The sequence below is a fragment of the Manis javanica genome, chromosome 6 (assembly GCF_040802235.1).
Source record: "Manis javanica isolate MJ-LG chromosome 6, MJ_LKY, whole genome shotgun sequence".
Classification (NCBI taxonomy): Eukaryota; Metazoa; Chordata; class Mammalia; order Pholidota; family Manidae; genus Manis; species Manis javanica.
The window spans coordinates 57,470,755-57,482,496 of NC_133161.1; the positions used below are offsets into that span (position 1 = coordinate 57,470,755).

Below are 11,742 nucleotides of genomic sequence, written 5' to 3' on the forward strand. Positions count from 1 at the left end.
ATAGGAAAACTCACATTAGCTTATTCACTTATCCCATGACCACTAAAAACTTATGTTGGGCATTATATCCTTTCAGCATTATGTGGACTAATAAGTCTGTTTTTTAATGAACAAAGTTAAGTGATGGTGATTTGGGGAATAATACAGTTTGTTGAACATAAATAACCAATCACAAGAAAATTCAGCTGTTTGTTGCATTCCTTTCCCACCAGCCCTGCTTCAAAAACAGAAGAAAGTCATATAGCTGAATAGTTTGGAGATGGGACAGTGTCCACTACCAGAAAGCCAAAAAACGTTACAAAATGCTCACTAGACCTCTCCCTGTAGACACATTGCTGAAGTTTGTACATGCTCTTTCCTCCAAAACTGAACACCACTAAACACCAAAAGCAGCACACATGAGAAACGAACATTAGTCACTTTTGCCTTGCTTGATGATTTCCATCTTGTTCTAATCAGAGGTTGCACACTGTGACCCAAGATAATTTTTGGCAGAGTTTAAAAGAGTTTTGAATTTATATGCCCTTAGGTGGTACATGCTCTTTCCATTCAGTTGTTAGCTGCCTGGGTCTTGAAGGTATTTGTGTTTTTTCTCCCAGAAATTATTTCAAGCTTATGAAACTTATACTTACACTTAAAACTAGAAGCACTTTCATTTTCCATTTTCTACTTAGTTGGTTAAAAAAAAAAAAAGACTGAAAATGATGCAGTGCAGCACTGAACTACTTTGATAAACCTGGCTGCTTAGAGACTCAATGCTGTGAATCTAGACAGCTGCTTGACAAGCAGACTACGGCTGAAAGCTCAAATTATTTTTTTTAATCAGCTGGCATTTGAAAGTCTAAATTCAAAATGTCAAGATTGGATCATCAATTTATACTGAACAAAATACAAGCTGTTGGAAAATAAAATTCTTGAAAGTTGAGAAGAAGTAACTGACTAGCTAACTGTAATGACTGACGTGTGAATTTCAGTTCAGCACTGTGCTTTGACGTGGAGAGAACTTGGAGACCCAGTCAGTCCCCTCTCTGGGGGAGGCAGCGAGAGGACTCCCCCTCTTAGACCCGAGCCTCTAAGAGAAATTTCAAGGACCACACTCGGTGACCTTGAAGAGTTTCCCTGCTGTTGGACTTAAGAGCTTGGCACTTCCTGAGGCAGCTAGAGCGGCTTGGGTAGCAATTGGGAGGTAACCAACCCCCTTAGCCTCTGACCACAGGACAAAGGTGTGTGAGTTCTGGGAACTGCATTGTGGGATCATTATAGAAATGTTGAACTTGGACTTTACAAGGAATCTTGTTCAAGAGGGCAGTTTGCCACAGCCAGGAGACCCTCAGTTGTTAAGAACCATAAAAGAGAAAATAAGGTGAAGGGAAATCAGGAGTGGCTATTGAATAGGAATTAGAATTGAAGAAACCTAGCAGGGGAGCTTCTGAATAACTCAATAAGAGAAAAAGTCAACTTTATACATCTATGAATACCAGAAGGTGCAAGTCAGATAACTTTGTTTTTCCCTTGCCTTTCCTCTACCTCCACACCTCCCCATTCCTTACCAACCCTGGTGAAGACTGGGGGTAGAATGAAAGGGAAGAAAAACAACCAGCTGTGCCTCCTAGCTATTAAAGAAGCCAGGTGGCCATCTGCAGCCAGCCCTACCTGGGTAAGGGCGGGGAGGTAGGAGGATGTCTCACTTATCATGAGCACTGAAAATTGATTGATACAGTCACGTAGGTGTTCTCATTTCTGAACTGGGGCTATAACTAAAATACAAATGGTCTGTAAGATTCCAAGTTACATTAAGAGATTAGGAACATCATGAGACTGCCCAAATGCCTTTGCAGAAGCCTGGGAAGGAACTGCCTCCACTGAGCAGTTTTGACAGGACCTAAGAAACAAAAGTAAAGTTCTAGTAGGATAGCATCTCACAAATTGTGCTATTCAATATACTAGTTTATATATAACATATAACTACATCTCTATATAATAGTTTCTTAATTAAATATTTAAATTAGGAGTATTAAATATTAATACTTTTAAAGATTAGCTCTATTAACAACATGAAATTAAGATAGTAATTTAATTATAGAGCCACTTAAAGATAAAATATACTACCTTGTTATGATGTAGCCATAAGTACTTTAGTTTTTTAAACCTAGAAAGATCAATAACCTCTGTCAGTTCCCTGGAAAAGAAAAAATAAATAAACAATAGCAACAATTAATTCTTTCATGCTTAAAACAGGTCATATAGTATGACTTTGGAGTAATTGAAAAGGCTTTGTTCTTTTGAAATTGTTGGCACATCTACATGCTAATTTCTCAACTTCCATCATTAAAACTTCATTCATTTAGATTAAGATTTGGTCAGCTACTTAAAGCAAATACATAAAGGAGAATGTTTTTCACAGTAGAAATTTATATTTCAGTATGACTGAATTTATTGGGACCTTGATTAAAAAATGTTTTACTGGGAAGAGGGAGGAAAAAGGAAAAAAAATAAGTTCAGAAAACACTGGATTCTAAGAATGCAGCAGCCCAGTTTGAAAAAGGCATGCACCCCTGTGTTTATCACAGCACTGTTCATAATAGCCAAGAAATGGAAGCAACCTAAGTGTCCATCAGTAGATGAATGGATAAAGAAGATGTGGTACATATACACAATAGAATATTATTCAGCCATAAGAAGAAAACAAATCCTACCATTTGCAATAACATGGATGGAGCTAGAGGGTATTATGCTCAGTGAAATAAGCCAGGCAGAAAAAGACAAGTATCAAATGATTTCACTCATCTGTGGAGTATAAGAACAAAGAAAACTGAAGGAACAAAACAGCTGCAGACTCACTGAACCCAAGAATGGACTAACAGTTACCAAAGGGAAAGGGACTGGGGAGGATGGGTGGGGAGGGAGGGATAAAGGGGGGAAAAAAAGGCGGGGCATTACGATTAGCAGACATTATGTGTGGGGGGGGCATGGGGAGGGCTGTACAACACAGAGAAGACAAGTAGTGATTCTATAGCATCTTACTACACTGATGGACAGTGACTCTAATGGGGTATATTGGGGGGACTTGGTGATGGGGGAAGTCTAGTAAACATAATGTTCCTCATGTAATTGTAGATTAATGATACCAAAAAAAAAAAAACCCTGGATTTACAGGTAAATGTTGGAAACGCAATTGGCTTCTGCTTCAGGTGTCTGTAAGGTTCTTACTTTGGGGCTCTACAGATCTTGGCCAGACAGGCTATGACATGGAAATTGCAGTACACCAAGAGACAGAGTCTGGATAAAGTGTTTTATTCTCCCTTTGTTGCTTTAAATATGGGTTTGAATATATCCCATCCTTCTTGAACTTCTTGAGAGTGCAAGACTCTCGCTGTGCAAATGGTCCTGAGCCTTGTTGCTGTGCAGCTCACTCAGCAAAGGGACAGACATGTGGTGTGGAGGGGGTGCTGTCCACAGACAGGGCACATCTCTGAGGATGCTGGCTCTTTGCTGTGGGTTGCAATAAGCAGATCTCTTCTATTTCTCAGGGCTAAAATTGTAGGCTCAGGCCAGGTATTTATATGTTATGTATCTATCTATCAAACACATAGAGCACACACTTTGAGCCAGGCATAAAACCTGAACAGTTTTACCTTAATCCTTTCTCACTTAAAAAAAAGAAATTCTCAGATTAGCCCAGACTATCTTGTCCTGTTGCCATGCACCATTAGTCTTTGAGCACTTCCCCACAACAAAATATTCCCAGACCCCTTCAAAACAACTTCTAATAGGAGGTTTACACATATAGTGCCTTCTCTTCTCTCACTGTAGCTGTAACCTCTTTCTGGGAAGGAGCATTTAGACCCTTATGTGCCTAAACTGCTGCAAGGATCACTAATGATAGCATGTTAGCTTCATCTGTTCTGATGAAAACAAAACAATCATTACATAGTAGCAGAGAAACTGAAGCCCCCACTTACAGGATTTCCCCAAGGATTTCCCAGAAGAGTTATTTTAACATGTTAATGCTTTAAAATACCAACTGTCAAATTACTGTCATTAATTTTCTTCCACTAGTAATATTGATGCTGAATTTGCTTCTATAAGACAATGTAATAAAGTGATTCACATTTAAGGGGACTTCAACTCAAGTCAGAAGGGTCCATTCTGCACATAAACCTGTCCTATATCAGTAATGGGTTGTTACATTTTAAGGTGAGGCCAATGTAAGATAAAAGAGGAAATTCCACTAATGATGTCAGTGCTTCATGCTAAAAATAATAGCACCATTGTCAGCGTATGGCTTCTCCCTGATTACGTGAGAAGACATTGGTAGGATAATTTCATTTTCCAAGGGCAACAGAGACATAGGCAAATCACCCAGTTTAGCCAGTTTTTTGGTGTCTGGACTGTGAAATATTGTTTTATACCAAGGGGGATTAATGGTAACTTACTTAGTATTCTTAGGATATAAAATGTGTTGTCATTTAGTTAAGAAGACCACTAATTACCTACTGACAGAAGATCAATATTTCTAATTTTTTCTTGTGTTATAAAGCTTTTCTTATTAGCTACTCCTACCTTTGTGATCAATACAGTACAGTTGTTAAAAATCATTGAAAAGCTTAGGGATGCAATCTTTTGACCACATAAAATATTCATTTTTATTGTAAAATGAACCTCTAGAAAGGTTCAAAGTATGACCATAAGTGTGTCAGAATTATCTACGATACCTGTTCCATTCTAAAATACATGTTTTTAAAAATCTTAAATTGGCCAGGTATTTAACCCTTACTACCAAGAGATTCAGGGCCATTACAAGATAAATGTTTTTCTCTGCACTAATAAACTGAGAGATTTTCCTACTTCCCAGTGAAATCAATATAAAGGTCATTAGCTAGGGGTTTTGGTATAACAGAGGTTTGAATTGTAATATGGGGGGCATTATTCTCTAATAATAGTGATAATATTAACTGCACCAATGCTCATGGAGCACTGATGGTGTGGCAGATACTTTCCCACCTTCTACTAACTCATATCAGCTACACAATAGCCCTAGGAAGCAGGTGGTGTTGTTATGGGGAGGCACTGGGGTTGCCAGATAAAATACAGGATACCCAGTTATGTGTGAATTTCAGAGAAACAACTAATGTCCCAATGTGATGTTGGACATACTTATAGTTAAACCAAGTTTATATGCATTTGTTTCTCCAAAATTCATATTTTTGCTAAACCTGACAACCCTAACAAGGAGGTGTCTGACGTACCCAAAATTACCCAGCTGGAAGAGGGAGAGCTGGGATTCAAACTCAGCCTGGCTCCATAATCTTTGTTTTTATCAATTTCAATACCCTGTCTCTCCAACAGAGACTGTGGATGCTAACGAGCAATGGTTAAAGTGTGGTTCTTGCCTATCTAGTCCTTAGGGGAAACAAGGGAAAAGAACACTCGAATCTTGGAAGCATCATATGATGCCCTTCTATCTCTTCCAGAAGGTACACTTACTTTTTAGAAAGGAACAGCTCAAAGACATCAGCATCCCTCTTGTGGCCACATATCTTTAGTTGATCTTCAACAGCCTGATAACATATAATTAATCTGTCAAGCCACATTCCACTGAGCAAAATTGCTGAGACACATGCAGTCAATAACAATAATGTCTACACGAAGATCAAAAGAAAGGTGACTATGGGGTCAACCATACTAAACTGATAAATTTCAACACTACAATTACATATCATTTAATCATTTTTGTGGTTGAATTTCATTATCTTTAATCCTGGGCACAGGTGTGTAAATAATTTTTTATCAAAGACCAAAAGTGGATATTGCACATATATTCCAAAAACAAGTTTTCATTCTCTGTGAGGGGGAGTAATTTGGTATTTAAATATTCCTAAATATTCCTTCAAACATGAAGAATTAATATTTGGTAGGTTTTCTGTATTTACAGAAGACAATATCAAGGTTGGAGGTGGAGGGAGTACACCATAATATACATTATCATATAGGTGATTGGCACCCTGTAAGTTGTCAATGTCAGATGAATGAATGAGTGAATAAATATCATTTTCCTTTGCAAAGGAACAGTCTTCATTTTCCTGAGTCCCTAACATACTTGCACTGTGGGAAGTTTTGGTGGAGAAGAAGCAATTTTTATTCCCATAGGCTTTGTTCTGAAAATACACCTCCAACAACAGCTATTTAAGTGCTTTGCTTTTTCTACTAAAGGTCCTTTGCTAAATTACAAAATAACATTTATAGGCCACATGGCCTAAGATGATATGGAAAAACTTAAGCCCATCTATAATTTGCCATGAAGGAGTAAAGCTAATGAGACACAACAAAAGTAGAAGGTACAATCGTTGCACTCCTGGAATCTGACAAACATTATCAGAGTCAAAACAATCACCAAATTTCAGCTGGGATTTGTTGTGGGTGGGTGGTAAGGTTGTAATGTCAGTGATTTATGAGATTTTGGCAATGGTTTCATTATTTAAAAGAGGAATTTAAGAAGAGTTAGATTTTATGGAAGGAATAAATATCTAAAGACATGAGGAACGCAGATATCCCAGAGATGGATAGCAGCTAATTTATATCCCAAACTTCCTTTGTTACCCTGTTACACAAGCTGAACCTTGGAGCTTAGAGAATTCACTGGCTCAGGTATAGGCATTTCCCTGAGAGTACTTTATGAACCTGATAAGCAAGCTGAATTTGGGTCTTGAAAAAATCCATTGGCACAGGCTTAGACATCCACATTCGGATATTTTAACTTAAACATCTAAACTATAAGCTTCCACAATACATAGTCAATTGCAACTTTGCCAAAGTGTTTGGGATGTTAAAGGCCAACTGAAATAGAATTAAAATTCTTCAGCTATCTATTAAAATTATAAATGTGCTTGTACGTTGATTCCAACATTCCACATTTGCACTCAGAAAAGCATGGATGCATACACACTCTCAAAAAATGTCAATATCATTGTTCATCTCAGCATATATTGTCTCTAGTTATGAAATATGCCCACTAATTGGAATATGGGTTAAATTATGATGTAATTTCACAATGGAATACTGTGCAGTAGTTTAAAAATACAGAGAGATGGATGTATAAATGCAGAAAGATATCCAAAATATATTTTAAAGTAAAAATGCCATTGGCAGTATAATGAGTAAGTGTAATTATATTTTTGTTACCAATGACACTTATGTGCATGCAAAATGCACATAAATTTGTTACAAAATTTAGCACTTGAGATCATGGGGGACTTTCTAAGCAATACATTTTAAAATAATGTTTGAATGTTTTATAATGAACACATATTAATTTAGTACTAAGAAATTAGTATGAACTGAAAATTTTAGCCATGGTGTGTAAGGATTTAAATCAAATTTTAAAAAGTAACTGGAAAATTGAAACATCAGTATAATAGGGAAATCACTGTTGTAATTAATTATTTATTTACACAGCTTTATATCATGGATTCTTTCCAACCAAAAATTTCATATGAATCTGGTAACAAGTATTAATATGAAAGAGCCAAAGAACACGAAAACATGCCAGGAAGTTTCAAGTTTCAGTGAATTCCTGTGAAACAGTTCCAGCTCCCAGTCAAAACACAATTTCACGAGCAACAGATTCCTTTTATCTAAAGAATCACAACATGCATTCTTTCCCTGAATTGTTTTTTTCAGCTGTGGTGAAGTATACATAATATGGATAACACTATTTTAACTGTACAGTTTTATGGCATTAAGCATATTCATATCATTATGCAACCAGCACCACTAACCATTTCCAGAAGTTTTTCATCTTCCCCAAATGAAAATCTAGACCCATTACACTATCTCTCCATTCCTCCACCCCTGGCAATCTCTGTTCTACTTTCTCTCTCTCTGAATTTGACTACTACAGGCACCTCAGTTAAGTGCAATCAGACAATATTTGTATTTTAGTGATTGGCTCATGTTACTTCATAATGTCTTCAAGAATCATCTCTTGTGTCAGAATTTGCTCCCTTTTTGGGGCTGAATAATATTCCATTGTACATCTAGATGACATTTTGTTTTCCATGTATCCATCAATGGCGTCTTGCCAATGTATTTCAGCCCTGGACAAGTTCACTATGGATTCAATGAGACCAAAGAAATGACAATGGAACATTCTTGGGGTGAAAGGGTTTATACTCAACTTCATTTCCATGGTGGCAGATCAATCACTAGAATTCCACCCATTCAGAATGCCATCCACTCAGAGTGAGTCTGCGTGCAGCAAGCTGGTCTCTGCCTCTGGGCCTCTACCCCCGCATCAGTCTCAGTCTCTGTCCTTGGTGCTGCCACCACTCCAGTCTCATCAGTGCTCTCCTGGCAGCCTTACAGCAGTTTTGCCCAGAGCACTGGGCAGAGCTCTTTATATAGAGTCAATAACAATGTATTGCCCACACGTGTGTAGTGAGCTAGCACCAGGGCCAGGTGAGAATTGTGGCCACAGGAACCTTCACTTTATCCACAGATGGACACTTGGGTTACTTCCACATTTTGACTTTTGTGAATAATGCTGCTTTGAACATGAGCCACATTTGAACAGGTATTTGTTTGAGCTCCTACTTTCACTTCCTTTGAGTGTATGCTCCAAAGTGGAATTGATGGATCATCAATAATTCTATGTTTTTTGAGGAAATGCCACAGCATTTTCCACAGCATCTGCACACAATAACATTCTTTAAGTTGAACACTTTTTCAATAGTAGGTCCAAACAGACCATGTTGCCATTGAACCACAAACTACTGAGTGCTTCCTTGAGGCTGTGACTAGTTTAGTCTGTGACCAGCTAGAAAATGTAGCAATGAATCAGGTAAGGTGCCTGACCTCTATGAGCAAGCCTTTAAGTAGAAGTAAGGGACATACATTCCTATAAAAGAAGGTTGCAGATGTTAAGAGCTTTAAGAAGGATAATATGCCTGGTATATTCAGAGTAAAAAGAAATTACTCAGCCTGGGAACTCTGAGATTTCAAGGCAGGACTGGTGATTTGGTTGGGTCTGAAAGGGTCAGGAGAAATTAGAAACAAAATACTGATGGATGGATGTTTTAGTCAGAGAGAACAAGTACACAAGAGAAGAATCAAGGAAGAAGGTGTGAAATGTGTAGGCTGTACAGACTTAGACCACAGTGAAAGGTACATGACGGCAACTGAGAGACATAAAATAAAATGGTGGTTTGGGGTCTTATTATTTGTGTTAACTTTGAAATTTAGGCTCAGAAGTGTGTACTTATTTAGTGTAGTATGCAAACCAAACTTTCATAGGCCCGAGACCTCAACTGAACTTAAAAGCACATATTTTATTTATTAAGGTATCACTGATACACAATCTTACGAAGGTTTCACATGAGCCACATTGTGGTTACTACATTCACCCCTATTACCAATCCCCCACACACACCCCATTGTAGTCACTGTCCATCAGCCTAGTAAGATGCTATAGAGTCACTACTTGTCTTCTCTGTGCTATACTGCCTACCTGGTGACCCCCTACATTATATGTGTTAATCATAATGCTTCCTAATCCCCTTCCCCCTCCCTCCCACACACCCTCCTACCCTCTTCCTTTTGGTAACCACTAGTCCCTTCTGAGGGTCTGAGTCTGCTGCTGTTTTGTACCTTCAGTTTTGTAAAGCACATATTTTATGTAATAAGTAATTTAAATAAATTTTATATAAGATACATACACATATATATGTAATCCATATACTAACCACATGGTAAATCAGTGCAACAAAGTCCAACAAGGTTCTAGTTTTCCCCATGACAACTACATCAGTGCTCTTAATATCAAATTATTTTGAAGAGCTTTGTCCTCTTTTGGAGCCCATGCTTTGCTGGTACTCTAAAAGAATGGGCCTAATAACTACTGGGTAATTCTGTTTTGGACTCAGTTCTCGGACACTCGGCATCAGAGCATTGTTAAACTGGAGAAAAGAGGTGACAAGCCAAGGCCTCAGGAAAATGACTGTAGCCTGAGGTGCAGAGAGAACTGCAGACAGGAAGCAAGGCTGCCTCTGGTAAATTAAGGTAAGAGCTCATGAGCCTTGGGATAGTGGCAGGTGGGAACACACAGTGAACAGGTAGGATGGGAGGTGTACAGGGAGAATTTGTGGGAACTGGAGGCAGAGACGAAAGGCCAGCAGAGACACAGGTGGTTATGAAAATGTCATGACCTGATGATGAGCCAGGGAAGGGAAGGTGAATTCAGCTGAGAAATATAGAGGCACAGGTGGAACAGGCATGTCAGGCGTCCATGGGAAAGCTGCAAGCCCACCAGGGGATCTCACCAGAGATGTACAGCCCCACGAGTCAGGTCAGTGCAGAGGAGAGAGTGGCACCAGGTAAGAACATTGTGAAGTATTTATTTCTAGAGAGGGGAGGAGGAACCCAAGCCTAGACAGGAGACTGGGGAGGGAATGGTTCTAAAGTTAGGAGGAGAAACAAAAGGACAGTGGGAGCCCATGGGGCTAATTCCGGAAAGGTAGAACTTGAATTTGCCATGTTGCATAGGGTGGTAGAGGATATTACTCAGAAAAGGTGTTGAATTTTGGGGGGTAATTTCAGTTGCCTGGTGCATGGTGAAAATCAAACTAACTGGTTAATTTTAAAAATTAACAGAAAAACAAAACCAATCCAACACGGGACTGGGGTGTGGAGAGTTCTAGCACAGGGAGGATAGCGGCAGCTTCCTCCGCGGCCTGATGCCTTAGAATCTAGACACAGAGGGGAAAACAATGTTCGAACGTTGTGGGATTATTAAATCCTAGGAGAAAGAAGTTTGTACCAAAATCTAAAGAAAAAAATAACCCTCTCTGACAACGTACTATTGTAATGATAAATTCCAGTACCTACGTGCAACACTCGCGTAGCACAGGTTGGTTAGGACTTCGTGTAAATAGCTTTGAATTCAGCCCAGAGCTCGTGGGCCGGCTCAATCCTGGGAGCCCCAGCCTTCCCAGACAAGTCCGAGAACTCGAGAACACTTCACTAGCTCCATATGTGGCACAATGTCAACCTTTTTTCCCCACTCAAGTACTCGTTAAGCCATTATCTTAACTGCCCTATCTCTGCTTGATTTGTTCATCAAAGAACCTTTTCTTTTTAGTGTGTCCATTTGCACTTTGGGGGAACAGCATTTCAGGGTTATGTATCTCTTGGAGAGTCAAGCCCCCAAATCCATGGCTTTATTTACCTAATTTCTAAACTGCCATAGACGTCTGTGCAGCAGAAGGGGAAAAGACAGTGGAAGGCTGTCAGTCAGTGTGCAGCCTGGCAGCCCCCTAACCTTACCCCGGAGACTGCAGACCTCCAGTCCCTGAGGAGGGCCTGGGGTCTGTCATCTCCCCACCCCTCGGCCCAGACCCGGGGGCAAGTATCAGGTGGGCCGGGGTTTTCCCTAGGGACCCGCGGGGCTCGTGGTCTGGGGAAGGGGGCGCCGCTCACCTTGCGGCTGATCTCCAGGGCAGCTTCTGGCGCCCTTGTTACGCTCTTCGTGCGTCGTAGGAAGGCACGAGCCGGATGGTTGGGGTCCTCGGTCATCAGGACACCACAGCCAGCAATGATCCCCTCAGCCTGGCCCGCAGCTCATGGTTCTGTTACCAACACTTACTGCAACCTCGTCGACTAAAAGCCAATTCACACTAAGGAAGATTGAAAGCAAACCCCGACTTTTGTGACGTGCATGCGTGTGGCCCTGCACCACCCACCACGTCA

General features: G+C 39.8%; 1 protein-coding gene across 3 annotated transcripts in view; it reads right to left on the minus strand.

Moving 5' to 3' along the window:
- Positions 1 to 11,711, minus strand: part of LRRC72 (leucine rich repeat containing 72) — a 40,749-nt gene extending 29,038 nt beyond the window's left edge. For 2 of the 3 annotated variants that reach the window (XM_073238745.1, XM_073238747.1), the window contains exons 1-3: positions 11,473 to 11,711; positions 5,488 to 5,561; positions 2,110 to 2,179 (exon numbers count right to left, since the gene is read on the minus strand). In XM_073238745.1, coding sequence (XP_073094846.1) covers positions 2,110 to 2,179; positions 5,488 to 5,561; positions 11,473 to 11,568 — 240 coding nt within the window. In that variant the 5' untranslated portion in view covers positions 11,569 to 11,711. The remainder of the gene's footprint in view (positions 1 to 2,109; positions 2,180 to 5,487; positions 5,562 to 11,472) is intronic. The other variant, XM_073238746.1, reaches the window with a different exon arrangement.
- Positions 11,712 to 11,742: the final 31 nt, after the last annotated feature.